The sequence below is a fragment of the Triticum aestivum genome, chromosome 6D (genome assembly GCF_018294505.1).
Source record: "Triticum aestivum cultivar Chinese Spring chromosome 6D, IWGSC CS RefSeq v2.1, whole genome shotgun sequence".
NCBI lineage: Eukaryota > Viridiplantae > Streptophyta > Magnoliopsida > Poales > Poaceae > Triticum > Triticum aestivum.
The window spans coordinates 278480487-278499358 of NC_057811.1; the positions used below are offsets into that span (position 1 = coordinate 278480487).

At 42.4% G+C, this 18872-nt stretch overlaps 1 protein-coding gene and 1 pseudogene across 3 annotated transcripts; one reads left to right on the forward strand and one right to left on the reverse strand.

Moving 5' to 3' along the window:
- Nucleotides 1-5243: 5243 nt before the first annotated feature.
- LOC123144641 (ras-related protein Rab-2-A-like) lies at nucleotides 5244-8314 on the forward strand (annotated as a pseudogene). The gene is made up of 6 exons (XR_006471788.1): nucleotides 5244-5471; nucleotides 5633-5772; nucleotides 6520-6602; nucleotides 6688-6892; nucleotides 6978-7046; nucleotides 7912-8314. The product of XR_006471788.1 is annotated as a ras-related protein Rab-2-A-like (transcript).
- Nucleotides 8315-9368: 1054 nt separating this feature from the next.
- Nucleotides 9369-13326, reverse strand: LOC123144642 (small nuclear ribonucleoprotein SmD1a). Of its 2 annotated transcripts, none has more exons than XM_044563841.1 (4): nucleotides 13195-13326; nucleotides 13000-13076; nucleotides 9720-9911; nucleotides 9369-9625 (listed from the first exon to the last, which is right to left on the reverse strand). In XM_044563841.1, exons 1-4 carry the CDS (start codon nucleotides 13206-13208, stop codon nucleotides 9564-9566), a joined length of 345 nt encoding a protein of 114 aa, XP_044419776.1. In that variant the 5' UTR covers nucleotides 13209-13326; the 3' UTR covers nucleotides 9369-9563. The 2 variants fall into 2 exon arrangements, with proteins under 2 accessions (XP_044419776.1, XP_044419777.1); XM_044563842.1 differs by having other exon boundaries at nucleotides 13188-13285.
- Between the last annotated feature and the right edge of the window lie 5546 nt (nucleotides 13327-18872).

The window sequence follows — 18872 nt, forward strand, 5'->3', positions numbered from 1 at the left end:
GCCTAGAGGAGTCCCAGTCAGTCCTGCGCGATCCCGGATATTGGTCACTTGTATTATATACGCTTCCACCACCTGCAATAAGTCTCCTCGAGCCTCACCCGACGCTCGAAGAGCTGTAGTCTTCAGGAGTCATATCACTCGCTTCGCGGTGATATTTCCACCACCGTTATTATCGTGAGTTAGTAGTATGCCACCCTATCCGCCGTCTTGTTTTATCGGCGTGCATGTAATAAATTGTTGGGCAGTCTCCGCTCAACCTTGTATTATATTTAGTACTCCTGGTATTTTTTTCTTCTGTGACCAAGATATTGTCTACCAGTGAGAAGGAATTCTTCCTTACTGGTCCGTAAAAGGGATTGGTCTCTCAATAATTATTTTATTGAAAAACCGGTCGTGACACTTGTTTGTTTGATTTGTGGAACCCTAGTTTATTTTATTTTATTGAAAAGATATGGTTGGATACATAGATTGACATGTTATTTCTATGGAAAAGTTATTCGTATGAAGTAGGCCTAGTTTAGTTTATTTGTACTGAAATTATACTCGTATTGAGAAGAATGCTTTGGATACATATGCTTTGAATCTTGCATGTAGTAGGCCTACTTTAGTTTTTTTGAATTGAAAAGATAATAGTGTTGACAAGAATGCTTTGTTGAAATTGTTAGGATGGTTTGGCTTCTCGATGATCATTGGGACAAACAACACCGGTCGTACGCTATGTCGGTGGAGCAGTGGGTAATACTGAAAGTGGCCGGTGTTATGAATTTCGTATTTTTTTCAAACACAAATGCCCCATATGTAATGTTATGATTTGTTTATTTGTAGGAGCTTGCACCTCTGAAGCTTCGGTCTCACGGGGTCACCCTTGGATGGATGCGCTATGATGAGCGGTACACACCGTATGTAAGGGAGGCAGGACTTCTCCCTTTCATTCAGTTGGTCTGCCGGTCGACGCCACCCAACAATGTTGTAGCACTCACCGCGCTTATTGATCATTGGAGGCCGGAGACACACACTTTCCATCTTCGGACCGGGGAGATGACCGTGACGCTCCAGGATATTGCTATGATCACCGGTCTTCCTATCGATGGGAATCCTTTATGTATGAACACCCATTCTGATGGGTGGCGCGCGCAGATGCATGCCCTTATCGGTATGGTTCCTCCGGAGCCTCGGGAACCAGAAGCAGAAGATAATAAGAAGGAAAGAGTCGCAGCCGGCGCTACTTTCACGTGGATATCATCGAACTTCGGTACTTGCCCTGAGGATGCTAATGAGGACATGGTGAAGACATATGCTCGTGTCTACATGTGGTACGTGATATCCAGGACTATGTTTGCTGATGGCACAGGCAAGAATGCTCCATGGATGTGGCTGAAGGCGTTGACCGTCTTATAGCAAATGGAGTTGGGGTTCGGCGACACTGGCTTACTTGTATCGACAGGTATGAAGTTGTTTCCTTTTCACTTCATTGATACATTATCAATGCGCTCTTGCGGCAAATTTGACCATGTTCTCTTTTATGTGCAGTTGGACGAAGCCTGTTGTAGGCACACTGGAGGTATTGGTGGTTGTCTGCTCGGACTTTCCATATGGAGCTGGGAGCGTTTGCTGGTTGGACGGCCGAAGACCGTGAAGTACGAGGATTGGGACGACAAAGACGACCCACTACGGCTCCCCACTTAGGCTTACAAGTGGGATGTGTTAAATGAGACGACGGATGATCCCTCGGTCATGTACAAGTTGTACAAGAGCGAGCTGGACGCGATCACGCCTGAGCAGGTGAACCGACATTGCATAAGTGATTATCATGCTTGTATCGTAACTCGATATCAATTTTGCATTCAATCCCATTTTGCAGGTGAAATGGGAGCCGTATGGAAAAGGAGAGAGTTTTGGTAACCCTATGGAGTTCAGGCTGAATTCGTTGTGCATTAGGGATAGGGATCTCTGGCATATGCGGTGCCCACTGATATGCAACTGGGCGGTTGAGCTTCACCTGCCACATCGGGTGTTCCGCCAGTTTGGTTTGTTCCAGCCACACCCGCCGGAGTGGGAGGACACGGACAAGTTGCTACACGCGTAAGATATAATTAACCTTGAGCACTTAGCAGCTTCTCGACGGTTTCGATGATGCTAATATTCTGTTTCTAACTTGCAGGTTGGATAGGAAAAAGCAGCGGAAGATCAAGGATTGGGCCAACCATCACAGGAAGTATGTCGTGCAGTTCGCTCTTAGTATGGAGCAAGCAAGGGCTGGAAAACGATCCCAGCTTCGTGAGCACTGCCCGATCGCGTTCAACAACTATCTCACATGGTTTCTTGCAAGTACCCGCGTGGAGGTATGCAAGCCGGCGTATGCTGAGGAGATTCTGGAAGAACCCACCATTTTTGATGAGGTAGCCCAGCACCAGTACAACGCATTAGTCAGGAAAGGCAACTCAGTGATCCCTTCAGCTCCAATGATGAACTTTGTGGTTAGCCCTTTTTGCTTTTCCATTCGCACTATTCACATCTTCGCTTGCCTAACACTTTGATACCGTTTCTGTTCATAGCGTGCCCAGATCAAGAAAGCAGCCGATGAGACCGAGACTATTCTGGAAACAACCCCGGCTGGCAAAAGCGATGGGGAAGGTGCACTTCGAGCATTCATTAAGGTTCACATCTCCTTCAAACTAGCACTTAACATATGTTGCTACGTTCCATGTCTCATTCACTTGTACATGTTGCAGCGCCAGGGCCAAAAGTTAAGGCGGCTATCAAACCTTTTCGGTTGTCGTGACCCCGAGTATGTATCACCAAAACGGTCTAGGTCGGCGACACCATCAGATCCCGCTTCGGGGCAGGGCCATGGTGAACCTTTCGAGGATGAGGATGTGGGTGTGGTCACCCAAGAGGTATGGCATGACGATATATATCCATTTGTTGATGCATTGCTAACTATATCCTCACACACGGTCTTTCCATATCTTCTGTTGATGCATAGGTTGCTGATGATATGACCGTGAGGACGTACCAGGCTCGGTCTGCATACGAGTTGAAGCCTAGGAAGGGAATGAACAAGTACACACCTGAAGACTTCACCCAAAGAGGCCAAAGAGGCAAAAGGACGGTCGGCACCTCGCGGATGGCGGCTTTGGATGACTATTTGGATGACTATGTAGATGACGTGGAGGAACCGGAGCCGGAGTCGGAGCGGGTTCCTCTTCCTAGGAAGGTGAAGAAGATAAGCGTCAACAGGGGGGAGGAGCCAGCAAGCGCGGAAAGCACTAGTCATCGTCCTTTATTTATAATGTTGAACTTAGAGTGGAACTTGTTATGTCGTTGAACTTGGAGTGGTGGTAGCTATTAGTAATGTGGAATTTGTTATGTCGTTGAACTTGGAGTGGTTGTAGCTATTAGTAATGTGGAATTTGTTATGTCGTTGAACTTGGAGTGGTGGTAGCTCTATGTTAAACTTGAACTTATTGTGATGGTCCTTTCTAAGAAATGATGTCTTTGGTGAACACTTTTTAAACATTAATGTTTATTATACGAAATGTTGAACTGTGGCTGAAAATGACCCAGTATGAATGACAAAAAAACACTAAGTGTTTGTGCAGCGCCTAGCTGGCGGGCGCCACACTCTACAGTGCAGCGCCCAGCAGCAAGGCGTTGCACTGTAAAGTGTGGCGCCCCCAGGCTAGGCGCTGCACAAAAACTTAGCGAATTTTTTGGCCCAAACTGGAGGCGTACCTTCTGTTGCTCTATGGATAGCTACAGACTTGTGCAGCGCCTAGCCCGGAGGCGCCACACTCTATAGTGCAGCGCCTTGCGGCTAGGCGTTGCACTGTAGAGTGAGGCGCCTCCGAGCTAGGCGCTGCACAAACACTTAGCGAAATTTTTGCCCCAAACTGGAGGCCTACCTTCTGTGGCTCTCTGGATAGCTACAGACTTGTGCAGCGCCAAGCCCGGAGGCGCTACACTATACAGTGCAACGCCTAGCCGCAAACTCATTGTCATCGTCCGCATACTCATCATTGTCCTCTTGCAAAGCTTCATCTTGGTTGTTTGTAAACGGGCTCAATGTTGGCCTCACTTCTTGGGTCAAAAGAGGTTCAACAATTTCATCTCGCTTCAAGGGTGGGGGACTACTAGCAACCTAAGGGGAGGGGTTCCGGTTCAAGTCCAAATGCAAACTTGAATCAACCTTCTTCGTTGCAAATAACTCAAGAGCCTTGTCTAGTGATTCGGCCACCGTCTCCTTGTATGCAACCCAACGTTGCTCCGAGTTGACACGCATTGTCTTCCAACGGATGTGCATTCCAAAACCAACATTATGCCTTCCCTCCAACTCAATAATATCACTAGGGTCCATCCAATTCAAATCTTTCCTAACTTGTTGCAAGAGCTCCGCATAGCTAGGACTACTATCAAACACCATGTCAAGCTCATCCGGGTCCGGTTCTATATTGCCTTTCAAAATGGCGTCTTTGTCCCCATGATGAACAAACACACATGTTCTTCCCATCCCTATAAGCATTCAAAGAACACAAGGTAACATTACTTCCATGAGACTAATCCAAGGATAAACACGGAATACAAACCCTAATATATATATCAAACAACAACCCTAACCCTAACCCTAACCCTAACCCTAACCATAACCATAACCCTAGCCCTAAACCTAACTCTAGCACCAACATAAGAGCACCCATAAGAATAACCCTAGCATACTAACAAAGCCTAATCATAGAAATTGGCAAACAAACATCTCACATCTCCATGCAAATCTCTAGATCCAAACAAAACTAGGGTTTTTCCCAAACTAGCAACAAATGAGCAATGGGAGAACTTTACTTGGATCAAAACAAGGGGATCGGAGAATATTACCTTAAGGGAGGATTTGACTTCGAAATCCACGGACAAATTTTTCAAATTTGCAAGATTTGGGAGAGGATTTGAGAGGGGGAGAGAGTGGGTGTGGGGCCAAAACTCGGGGAGAGAGTGGGAGAATGTGTGGTGTGGCGGGGTGGGGGGCAGCAAAGTGGCTGGATAAGTCACAGCCGCTAGGCGCTGCACATTACATGTGTGGCGCCTAGCGGCTAGGCGCTGCACTGCTGAGTGCGGGTCCAGGGGCTGCCACGGTGGACAGGTGTGCAACGCCGCCGCTCTAGGCGCTGCACAATACGGTGTGGCGCCGGCGTGACGGGCGCTACACAAAAAGGTCAGAGAAGTGAAATAGTTTCGCACCCAGTTCAATCTGTGAAATGATTTCGTCCCGAGGCCAAAATTGTCAAATTTGCCATCAAAATAGCTGTCGCGTGCGTCGGTTGCACAAGCGCCCGCAATTCCCCTCCACCTCCCTTCTCTTAAACCAATCAGACGCTAGAATCCTTGGCAATTCGCCGCTCCTCCGATCCGTTCGCCGCCGCCGGGATCGACCATGTCGTACGCCTACCTCTTCAAGTACATCATCATCGGCGACACAGGTTCGCACAATCTCTCCCCTGCCCCTCCCGAATCTCTCCCGTATGGCCCCTGGGTAGGAATAGGATCGGATCCGCGACGCTGCTGAGCTGCTTTCTTGGCCCATGCGCGCCGCTTGCTTTTCTTTTAGCGCGTCGTGATTGCTTGTCTTTTCTTTTTGCAGGCGTGGGCAAGTCATGCCTGCTGCTGCAGTTCACCGACAAGAGGTTTCAGCCCGTGCACGACCTCACCATCGGCGTCGAGTTCGGCGCCCGCATGATCACCATCGACAACAAGCCCATCAAGCTCCAGATTTGGGACACGGTTCGTGCTCCACGCCGTGCCCTTTCTGTTACAACTAGCAACTCTTGATTCAGATGCAATTTAATTTTGGCCAGTATAGTTATTTTCCCTCCTACTGCTTGCAGTATTGCCCCCCGGGAGTAAATGAAGCATACATTCCTTGCTTTATTGTCTTGTCATATGCTAGTTTACAGTATATTAGTAGTTATCTTGGTTAGATATGGATCACTCTCTCTGGTCAGAAAAGGATGCCCCATTTGGGCATTGCTGCTTTGGCACGGATTCTAAAAACCAACTTCCATCTCTCTGTTGGTCACCAATTTCCGTTGTAATATGTAATATATTTGCAAAGCCTAATAAAAGATTATAGTAATCCAGTGTTTCCCAGATAAACCTACTAGTATGCATTTCTTGAGACGGTCTAAATAGTATGTATTCATCAAGCTGTTTTTTTTTAATTAAAGTTCTAATGGTTTGACTGCATTTCCACCCATTATGGGGACATTTTTGTTACCGAAGGGGTCCTTTTGTGGCCACTTAACTTAAGAGTTTCGCACTCATGTTTATACTTGTTCTTTTAGCTTGTTCATCATACCATGTTATGATTTACTTTTCCTTAGTTACATAACAAGTTTTGCTGTTGATGACTGCTTTGGCATGTGATTTTGCTTGGGATTGCATGTTTCTGTAGTCCAGGATCCACCGTGGTTGTTGAGTTCGACTTCACAGAGCCCTCCATCTCATACCTATCATTTCTTCACATTACAGGCTGGCCAAGAATCATTCAGATCTATAACAAGATCATACTACAGAGGTGCTGCTGGTGCTCTTTTGGTTTATGATATCACCAGGTACAGTAGGTTTGGGAATACAACACTTTTTGTGTTCAAATTTCTGCATGCTAATGGTCCTTCCACCTGACTGACCATACTTCAGGAGGGAAACTTTTAACCATCTTGCGAGCTGGCTAGAAGATGCAAGACAGCATGCAAATGCCAATATGACAGTGATGTTAATCGGAAACAAATGTGATCTGTCTCATAGACGGGCTGTCAGCTACGAGGAGGGTGAACAGTTCGCCAAGGAGCATGGTCTAGTCTTTATGGAGGCATCTGCAAAAACAGCACAAAATGTTGAGGAGGTGATGGTTTATTCCTAGTGTGCTTTGTGGGATTACACTTTTTAGTTTGTGTCCAAAAAGAAAACTCATCCTTTTTGTGGTGCAGGCATTCATTAAGACGGCTGGAACAATATACAAGAAAATCCAAGATGGTGTTTTTGATGTATCTAATGAGGTGAGTGTTAAATTGCTTGGATTTTCTGTTTATCAAATAACCAAGTTAAATATATTGGTCTGGTCTCCTTCTGGTGCCATACATAACTTGTACTCCCTCTGTTCCTAAATATAAGTCTTTTTAGAGAGTATAATATGGACTACATATGGAGCAAAATGAGTGAATCTACACTCTAAAATACGTCTATATACATCCGTATGTAGTCCATATTGGAATCTCTAAAAAGACTTACATTTAGGAACGGAGGGAGTATAACAGTTTTTTACTGGAGATCTTGTCATAAGAAAATGCAACAAAATGGCTTTGGGGATATGTTGCTTGTTCCATGTGAGATCCAAGAGATCTCAAAAATGTGCAACTGTAGATCCATATAGATCTTGGTAATATGTCTAGAGGGTATCTTATCAGGTTGTAAGCATTTAAGTTTTGGTAGGAGGACAGGTGTACTTGGGCAGGTCAACAAACTTTTCTGTGTTAGGTAGTAATTGGAAGTGCGATCATGTGCTTCTCTTAGCATTTGATCATCTAAGCATCAGGGGATGAGTGTGGATAGGTGATTAGATGAGTCTCCAGTTATATATTCTCTCTTTTCTTGTCTCCTGTATTTTTTGCTTTGTCATTGGCAGCTCCTTTTGTTCCATTCGATACCCCATAAATGCAGCTTTTCGTCCTTTATAGTAGTGTTGGCGAATAGATGAAACCAAAGTTTGATTTACATTCATTCTTCTTCTAAGAACGTCTCTTCTGCTTGATTCTGAAACAGTAGTTGTTTTCATTTCCTGTAGCGCTGATTGGCTAGGCTAGCACTGCTCCTCCCCCAAACTAATGTTCTCAATGTATAATGTTCTTTCCTTATTCGCTGTAGTCCTACGGAATCAAAGTTGGCTATGCTGTCCCCAATGCATCTGGAGGTGGTGCTGGCTCGTCCTCTCAAGCAGGTGGCTGCTGCAGTTAAGCAAGTTTACGACCAAGTCCTATCATGTGAGACTGAAAACAGCTGCCCAGGTTGTTGTCCTTCCTTCCGCCATTGACGGTGTAATCAGTGAGCAAATGTTCATCAATGGTGCTTGTCTACACAGCGCAATCTTTCTGTAAAGCAAACATCTATAGTTTCTGTCCATTTGTGTCTGTAACTAAATGGTGTGGATATTCATTTGTTCGATGTAATAATGCTTTGTAGACTACAGACATGGCTGTGCAGCAATTGCCCTGATCCATGTCACAATATTTGCCCTGATCCTTCCATTGCGCAGTATTTGTTCACGCTATTTGTGCTTGTTGTTGATGATGCATTTAATATTTGCCCAATAGCAATAGTCACAACCATTGTTCAACTTTGTCGGATATTTTACTCATACTTTGTCTCTCCCATGCTTGGAACATACCAAGTTGTTAAAAATAGAGAAAATGAACAAAATTGACAAGCACCCAGATAAATTTCCTAGAAATGGGAATCATGACACAGTAATCGCAATATAAAGATAGCACACTTTTGAACACCCGCAATATAAAGCTAGCACACTTTAGAACATCAGTCAAACAACAACAACAACAAAGCAACAAAGCCTTTAGTCCCAAACAAGTTGGGTAGGCTAAAGGTGAAACCAATAAGATCTCGCAACAACTCATGACTCTGGCACATAGATAGCAAGCTTCCACGCACCCCTGTCCATAGCTAGTTCTTTGGTGATACTCCAATCCATCAGGTCTCTTTTAACGGACTCCTCCCATGTCAAATTCGGTCTACCCCGCCCTCTCTTGACATTCTCCGCACGCTTTAGCCGTCCATTATGCACTGGAGCTTCTGAAGGCCTGCGCTGAATATGCCCAAACCATCTCAGACGATGTTGGACAAGCTTCTCCTCAATTGGTGCTACCCCAACTCTATCTCGTATATCATCATTCCGGACTCGATCCTTCCTCGTGTGGCCACACATCCATCTCAACATACGCATCTCCGCCACACCTAACTGTTGAACATGTCGTCTTTTAGTCGGCCAACACTCCGCGCCATACAACATTGCGGGTCGAACCGCCGTCCTGTAGAACTTGCCTTTTAGTTTTTGTGGCACTCTCTTGTCACAGAGAATGCCAGAAGCTTGGCGCCACTTCATCCATCCGGCTTTAATTCGATGGTTCACATCTTCATCAATATCCCATCCTCCTGCAACATTGACCCCAAATACCGAAAGATGTCCTTCCGAGGTATCACCCGGCCATCAAGCCTAACCTCCTCCTCCTCACACCTAGTAGTACTGAAACCGCACATCATGTACTCGGTTTTAGTTCTACTAATAAGCCTAAACCCTTTCGATTCCAAGGTTTGTCTCCATAACTCAACTTCCTATTTATCAACATCAGTCAAACACCAACAACATAATTCCACATCAAGAACAGCTGGTACAGCCAATATCAATGTCTTCCTGGCTCTAATAAGAATATTGCTCCGTACAAGTAAGAAACCAGATTACACTGCACACAAGCATGCAGTGCAAAATTTCCAAGGTATAACATAGCTCAGCGCCCCCTGCCACGACCGCGCCCACGACCACGGCCGCGCCCACGACCCATAGGTTTCCCTGCATCCAGATGAAGGAAGGGGTGTTCAGAGGACGGCGCCAGTGATAGTGCATAATAAACAAAATAAAACACAGAAAGACACTAATACCAAACCTGCAGTAGGCTTCTTAGGCTTCACCCTTGGTGTTTCCTCAACCAGCAACGTCTCCAGGTTTAAGCTGTCAGGAAGGATGTAATATCGAATGTTGTTTCCCCTCACACTAAGGTGGTCAAGGGTAACAGGATTCTTCCCTTTCAGTGTGAGCTTGACAGTCTTCAGATGAGTATTCATGCTGATGTCGACGCCTACAAAATAGGCATGAACTCAGGACACATGCATACACTACTAATGAATACACTTCAGGATGATTACAGGCCATAATACAAAATGATGAGAAAAAAATTTATATCAAAGGACTGACAGACAGATTAATTGTAACTAAATATGGATATGAATGCAAGACTAGCACTTCTGAAACCAGAATCCACTACTTTTACTAAAACAACACAGCTCATGCCATTTTCAAACTCTGTTCCAGCAAAACTCCTATATGTTCACATTAGATACTCAATAACTTGAAAAAATTTGAAAATACAAAACAATATTTCCTACAACCTTAACATGTGGTTTACATCGAGTACAAATTTCGAGTGATTGTGTTGTGTAGATATCACAGGTAGGAAAGATCAGAAAGTCTAATGAAGTGAGATCCGATGAATGGGATATGTAAAGTATTTGAGGACATTCCTAAAATCAATCACCAGCATGACTATCTCAGCTGCAGATGTTATTATTCAAAAAGGAAGATTAACTTTAGTTATCTGAAGTTGTTAGAACTTCATAACATAGTAAATTGTTCATTGCTATATCAGAGCAAGTATAAAGGATGACATAAGAGGTGCCATATCATATTTATGATGAGTTGGAGGAGAGAGAAGAGAAACAGGCTATAAATTAGTAGCTAGCTCAGCACAGGCTGCAAGAAGCACTGTCAGAGAAGGAGAAGGGGCAGGTAGTGATAAAGTAGAAAATGCCTATAGTTTACTATTATATGGGTTGGCTTTTAGTTAGGCTATAGATGACAGAGAACTGCTATACAGACGACATTCACAGACGATTTCAGCACGACACTCCATCTCACACCATCCATTCAAGGCGCCAATGTACAAAAAGTTGTTGGATTTGGCATCGGCTCAGGATCGTGCAAGCAAATGTCGTCTGTGAAGTAGTTTCGTAGATGACATGACTATTATACAGAGCCAGCAGTTGGCTATACTATTAACCATGCTCTCAAACGATGCCAGCTCATGAAGGAAACATTATATTCTTAGCATTTTTACTGCACAGAATTACATTTGCAGAATACATTTCAATTAACTAGCTTAACATCTTAACAAATACAATTAAATCTATAAAATGAATTAACATGCTCTCAGTCACCAGATTTGTCAAGCCTGTCTATTAACAGGCGTATACAGGGACTATGGAACCTATAGATGCTGCAGTCTCAACTAAGAGCACGTAACTTTAAATGGACGTGGAAAACAAGACTAAACAATCAACCATGAAAAGATTTGCAGAACCAAGCTTGTGGCAACATTTAGGTAAGTACAGCTAGCACATGCTGAGTTTATTTAACATGCTATATTACCTTGTAACAAGTTACAGACAGAGAAATTCTATAGAACAAATGTCAAAATACACACTATTAAAGCTTACTTAGCAAGGCATAGAAAACTGTCCGCCTGAAGTTTTCCTACAAAACCTAATATATTCCACCAGGGATTCAAAACATGAAAAAGGTAATTCAGTAAGAAAATACTCCCTCCATTCACAAATATAAGATGTTCAAACCTTTTTCTAAATCAGATGTATATAGACACGTTTTAGTGTGTTCGTTCGCTCATTTCAGTCAATATGTAGTCCATATTGAAATATCCAAAACATCTTATATTTGTGAACGGAGGGAGTACATTTTAGGTTTCATTTGATACTTTCTTTGCCATTTCCATTTCAACATCCGGTAACCTAATCATCTGGTCATCAACGTCTTGTCATCGCTCAACAGTTATCCAATCTATGTTTGGTTTACCACGACATAAGCAACATTACCTACTGAAATCAGGATACTGCAAGAAATTAATCAAACAATTCCCATCAGAATTTGCTACTTCTACTACTAGTAACCTGAATAAGTAAACTACGAATAGATGCAACATTAAGAGATACACATAAAAGCTTAACCAAAAACAAAAATACAGACAGCCGCAGGATTCGACTAAAAGGAAGGCTCAAGTGCACACTAGCTCGACATGGCAGCAAGCAGATGACAGCGCCGAAGACCAACAAACAGCCCTGCTATGTCCATGGATTCCAATGACAGGGACAGAGGCTTTGCACAGAAAATCAAGTGGCTTCTTAAAAGTCATAGCAAACATAAGCAATATTACCTTGTATCAAGTTACAGACAGAAATTCTATAGAACGAATGTCAAAATACACACTATTAAAGCTTACTTAGCAAGGCATAGAAAACTGTCCGCCTGAAGTTTTCCTACAAAACCTAATATATTCCACCAGGGATTCAAAACATGAAAAAGGTAATTCAGTAAGAAAATACTCCCTCCATTCACAAATATAAGATGTTCAAACCTTTTTCTAAATCAGATGTATATAGACACGTTTTAGTGTGTTCGTTCGCTCATTTCAGTCAATATGTAGTCCATATTGAAATATCCAAAACATCTTATATTTGTGAACGGAGGGAGTACATTTTAGGTTTCATTTGATACTTTCTTTGCCATTTCCATTTCAACATCCGGTAACCTAATCATCTGGTCATCAACGTCTTGTCATCGCTCAACAGTTATCCAATCTATGTTTGGTTTACCACGACATAAGCAACATTACCTACTGAAATCAGGATACTGCAAGAAATTAATCAAACAATTCCCATCAGAATTTGCTACTTCTACTACTAGTAACCTGAATAAGTAAACTACGAAAAGATGCAACAAGAGATACACATAAAAGCTTAACCAAAAACAAAAATACAGACAGCCGCAGGATTCGACTAAAAGGAAGGCTCAAGTGCACACTAGCTCCACATGGCAGCAAGCAGATGACAGCGCTGAAGACAAACAAACAGCCCTGCTATGTCCATGGATTCCAATGACAGGGACAGATGCTTTGCACAGAAAATCAAGTGGCTTCTTAAAAGTCATAGCAAACAGGCGACACCGCGCTGGCGCCGTCACCAAATGCATCGAACCAAACAAGTGAACAACCCACCACCTCAGCAAAGAACGCCCCCCCCCCCCCCCCCCCCCCCCAACCCACCTAACACCCACACAAAAAATCTAGTTCTCTCAGTAAAGATCGGTGCGCAGCATACCAATGATGGTGCCGTGGACGGTGGTGCCATTCTTGAGCTCGATGGTCACCGTCTCGTTGTTCAGCTTCATCAAGAATCTGCAGGCCACCCAAATCCGCACCAATTTGGGCGGAAAATTGCACCGGAAGAATCAGTAAATTCCAGGGAAATCGAAACTGAATCCTAGAAAAAAGTCGAACAAGGCGCACCGGTTACCTGACGAGCTTCATCGTGGAGGCGCTTGGTGGCGGAGGTAAAGCTAGGGTTTTTGCAGGGAGCTGCCACGAGCTGTTTCTTTTCTCAGCGGGGAAGGAGACATAAACCCCCGATCTGGGCGAGAGACTTCGACCTGGGCTTAACTGCGGCCTGGCCAATTTAGCTGCGGCCGATCGCTCTAGGTTCGAGGCTCGACCGGTTTACTTTTTTTCATTTTATTTTCTTTTTCTTTGATTTCATGGTTTTCTTGGTTTTATTTTTATTTTTCACTCTGGTTTTCTTTGTTTTATCATTGGTTATTTTTTCTTCGCTTTTTTACTTTTGGTTTTCTTTGATTATTTTTATTTATTTTTCGGCTTTTATCATTTTCTTTGTTTTCAAAACATGTCTAATTTTTCTCAATACAGAATGTACATTATTAGAGCACACATGGAACATTTTTTTATGCATGTTGGACATTTTAAAATATAAATGGTGTCCATGTTTTGAACACTTTTTTTAATGCATGGTAACTTATTTTTCAAATACACGTATTACATTTTCAAAATGGAAATAAACATTTTCTTAAAACTATGGAAATATTTTTCTACATTGTATGCACATTTTTGAAAATTTCACAGATAGTTTTTCAAAACACGTGAATATTTCATAAAATATCATGATACATTTTTTAAATGGAAAGAAAAAAATAATCTAGGTGAATTTTTTTTCATATTTTTATATAAATTTTAAATAATTTCATGAACAATTTTTTTTCAAATGCGGGAATATTTCCATAAAATGCAACGTACATTTTTTTAACGGCACGGAACATTTTTTTTACATTGTGTACACCTTTTCTCTAAATTGCATACATTTTTTTGAAATGCAGGAAAAAAATTCATTGTCACGAACATTTTCCTTGAAAGTTATCAACATAGGGCCCAACAACGTGAAGATTATCCTGCTATAGTGTGACACATTAAGTGGCACTCTTGCACACATTAATTTCTTAGTGTTATCTTTGAAAGTTCGAACATTTGCACAAACAAGGTGCCAAATTGCTAACAACGCAGATACATTACAAAGTTCCATCCATAATAGTTCAGACTTTTGCAAAACAATTACAAAAAGGCATATATTTAATAAGGTGCTCAACCGAATACAAAGTTCCATATATATAAAAGTTTGGACTTTTGCACACAATTACAAAGTGCCATATGTTCTAATAAGGTGGTCAAATTAATACAAAGTTACACTGAGTAAAATACAAAGCAATACAAAGTTCCATCTATAAAAGTTCAGACTTTTGCAAATAATTACAAAAATCCATATTGTTACAATAAGGTGCTCAAATAAATACAAAGTTTCACGTATGAAAGTTCAAACTTTTGCACACAATTACAAAGTGTCGTATGTTCTTGTAAGGTGCTCACATTAATACAAGGTACATTGAATACAATACAAAGCGAGAGCGACATTTGGCACATGGGAGCATATGCTCCTGGTTTTTAAAATGTGTCTTAAACGTATTTTGAAATGATCACAAAATGTTTTGGGCGTACATCTCGACATTCTACGTACGCACAAAGTCGTTTCGTGAAAAACTGATAATTTTTGTGTCGCATGTCAAAGAGATAAAATTTGGTGTAAAAAGGGCTTTTCACTAGACTTTTTTTTGTCTTTTTTACACAAACCACAAAAATGTTGGTTTTCCGTGAAACTTGGCGTGCCCACATAGAATATCGAGATGTACACGTCAAATTTTTGTTTGGAACTTTTTAACATTTTGAAATGTTTTTCCAATAGCAGGAGCATATGCTCCCATGTGCCAAGGTGCATTTCCGATACAAAGCAATACAAAGTTCCATCTATAAAGGTTCAAACTTTTGCGCACGATTACAAAGTGCCATTGTTTTAATAAAATGCTCAAATGAATACAAAGTTCCATTGAATACCATTTCATTTGTAAAAGTTCAAACTTTTGTGCACAATTACAAAGTGCCATCTATTCTAATAAGGTGCTCAAATTCATGCAAAGTACCATCGAATACAATAGAAGCAATACAAAGTTCCATACATGAAGTTCGGAATTTTGATTACAATTTACACAACCTTGCAAATGTTTAGAACACCCAATATTGCCTTTTTCCCACCTAGGTATGAAGAGATCAACCAAAAGGATGGATAGTACTATCAAGCAAAGAAACACCATCACCAACTCCTAATCGTCTAGTCTGTGAGTAGGCAAAGATTACAAATAGGAATAAGGTTTTACCGTTTATTATTCTACATGTGCTTATGAGTTTTTCTCTGAATCATAACAGTTGTAGCTCCTCCATCTATAAAAGTTCAGACTTTTCTACATGTGCTTATGAGTTTTTTACTGTTTACCAGAATCATAACAGTTGTAGAATAGAATATAAACTCTTGATTATAGAAAAAATACAAATATTATTGCATCTAGGGCACATTTTCAACAGTAAAAACCCGCATCTTGCTTCTATTTTATTGGTTGTGATGGAGAACAAAGTACACGATGATCTACCTCGAGATCGTATGTGTATGAATCTAACTTAACTCTACAGACTAAACCCCTCGGCTTATATATGCATTGAGGGTACCTAGGGTTACTGTTGGGGAACGAATCATGAAAATAAAAAAAGATCGTACGAACACCCAAGATCTATCTAGGAGAAGCATAGCAATGAGAGGGGAGGGTGTGTCTATGTACCCTCGTAGACCATTAAGCGGAAGCATATATCATGCGGTTGATGTAGTCGTACTCGTCACGATCCAAACCGATGAAGTACTGAACGGATGACACCTCAGCGTTCAGTACACGTACGCGATGACATCTCCTCCTCCTTGAACCAGCAAGCGAGGAAGGATAAGTAGATGGGATCCCCTGCAGCATGATGGCACGACGGTGATGGTGGTGCAGTTATTCCGGCAGGGCTACACCGAGCGCTACCGAAACAACGAAGATGGAGGAGTTACGAAGTAACGGGAGAGAGAGGGCCAAGGGCTTATGTGTCCTCTTGGGGGTGCCCCTCCCCTCTATATATATAGGTGGAGGGGCGTGGTGGACACCCCTCCAAGCCCTAGGGGTGCACCAAGGGGGAGGAGTTGGACTCCTAGTCCAATTCCCTCCTTTTCCATACACAACTGGACTTTCCACCTCTCCCAAGCCACATGGGCCTTGAGGGGCTTATGCTCCTGGCCCAATAAGGCCCGGGTGCCTCCCCTCGGCCCATGTTGGCCCTTGGGACGTGGTGGAACCCTTGGTGGACTTCCGGACTCATTTGGAAGTTTCCGGAACCTTCTGGAAGCTTCCTGGTACAATACCAAAAAAACTGAAACTTTTTCCGGAACCTTGAAAACAACTTTCCATATATAAATCTTTACTTGCGGACCATTCCTGAGGTCCTCGTGACGTCCGGGATCTCATCCGAGACTCCGAATAACATTCGGTCACCAACATGCATATCCCAATTGAAAGTACATGTAGCCCCCATGTGTGGTTTTGGTAATTAATGACAATCCTTATGGACTAATGTTTGCATTGAGATATATATGTGAAGGAAATTTCCATTTGCAATGCATGAAGAATACTGGATGAATTGAAGGATGAAATCCATCAACACAAATATATGCATTGAGACTTGATAATGAATCACAATTCCTATGAAGAAACAATGACATCAAGTTATAGATGAAGGCTTGTTCCTTGGGTAATGCAAGAAGGAGATTGAATGGATTCAGAATGAATGCCATATACATATAGTTGTGCATCCAGATTGAGCTCAATGATTGAATCAAATACGATCAAGATGAATTCCATGTGATGAACAAGATGTGATCTATATGGAATTCATTGAAGGATCTCAGAGGTTTTCATGCTTAGGCTTATGGTGAGATCCGTGATGGATCGTGATCTTGAGAGAATGATTGAAGAGAAGAGTTCTACATATGGCTTGAAGATAGGATCATGATGAGCTCATATGAGTCATGGATGATTGTTTCTTGAAGCAAGTAATTCATGATAAAATTTCATTGTGCCTCTCAAGATATTGTGGTGGAGCATGAAGAAGAACAAATGATGACCAATATGGTATTCATGGGTAAACTCTATATGGTCATATGATAATTGAGATATCGGTAATCATGTCTTGAAGAAATGAACCATAGTGAAGAATTCAATATGGCCTTCAAGACATCAAGATTAAGCATGGAGTAAAGATAAAGGTTGACCAAGATAAAGATTAAAGAATCAAACTCTAAATGGTCAACACACAAGTGCTAATGATGCATCACACAGGATCTTGTGGTATGATAAGAAATTGTCAATTGCACTTTGTGTACTAACCCATGCTATGTGTTGTCTATGTTTATAAGGGTTAGGTTATTCTCATGGGCTCGCATTGAGAAAAAGATTCCAAGTGTCCATGAGAGGATGACATGTGTTCATGATCATGGTTGACAAGGGCAAGTTCAATATAACCATCCCGAAGGATTACATGCTTGAAGCTTGTGGATGATCACCTGATGGACAAGTGAAGATGAATACAAAGAAAAGCTTCCCACATTGTATGGGAGAGCTACTTGACGACTTCACCAATGTCTTGCCTTTAACTTGAGCCAAGAAGAAACATCAACATCAAGTTCAAGTGAAAGGCTCGAGTCAGAGGTATTAGTTCCTTTGGCGTTAGTGTTGCGGAGTGATGACCACCGAAGAAACATATACACTCAAGAATGGATTCTCGATAGCTACGTAGTGTAACTCTTTTATGATTCTTGAGTTATAGGGATTCCACACTATTAATAGGGGATCAAAGGGGTTCATGATGGACTTGCTCAAGTCAACATCTTCCATACACAATTCCACTCCTATCCTATATACCAAACAAATCCACAGCCAACTACATTCCCCAAAGTATATGATCTAACCTTTGCATACTTTGCACCCTTAATTTTGGTTTATCTTGGGTGGTTCTCTATGTGAGGACCTGGAGCTTTTCCATAGCTTCAAAACGAGCCTAAGATCATAAAAACGGAGCCCGTATGTAAAAGTTAAGCATGTTTCAGTTTTGGGGTTCTTGTTGTATTTTTACTGGCCGGATGTCCGGACTCCCGGGACGCCCCGGATGTCCGGGATCCTCCCGGAAATCCGGCCGTCCATTTCCAGAAACTTTGCTGAGATGTTGCTTGTGTCTGCCGGATGTCCGACACTTGTCCGGATGTCCGGGGCCCCAACTTTGGTCAGATGTCTGTGCCGTGTACTCCAGCCTCTGTTTTTCACATACGTGTGTCTGCATTTCTCAGCCGCTGGATGTCCGGCCCCTGCCCAGATGTCCGGCCTGGCGTTGTCACTTACTCACAAATGGCTAGTTTTCTAGGCCTTCTATATATACCCCTCTACCAATCCGGTATAGGGTTGACCACTCAATCCAAAAGAACCCTAGAACACCCAAGTGGCTCCCTCTCACTTCTCCTACACCAAATCTTAGATCCCGGAGAGATTAGTGAGAGTTCTTGAGAGATTTTCCAACCAAGTGATAGATCCACTCCCTTTCCCTCTTGCGACCAAAGGAATTTTTCATTTGAGCAAGTCTTGAGCATTTCCCCCTTGATCTTGTTACTCTTGGAGGTTGGAGACTCCTAGGCGGTAGGAGTGCTCCGGTGAGGAATCAACTTGT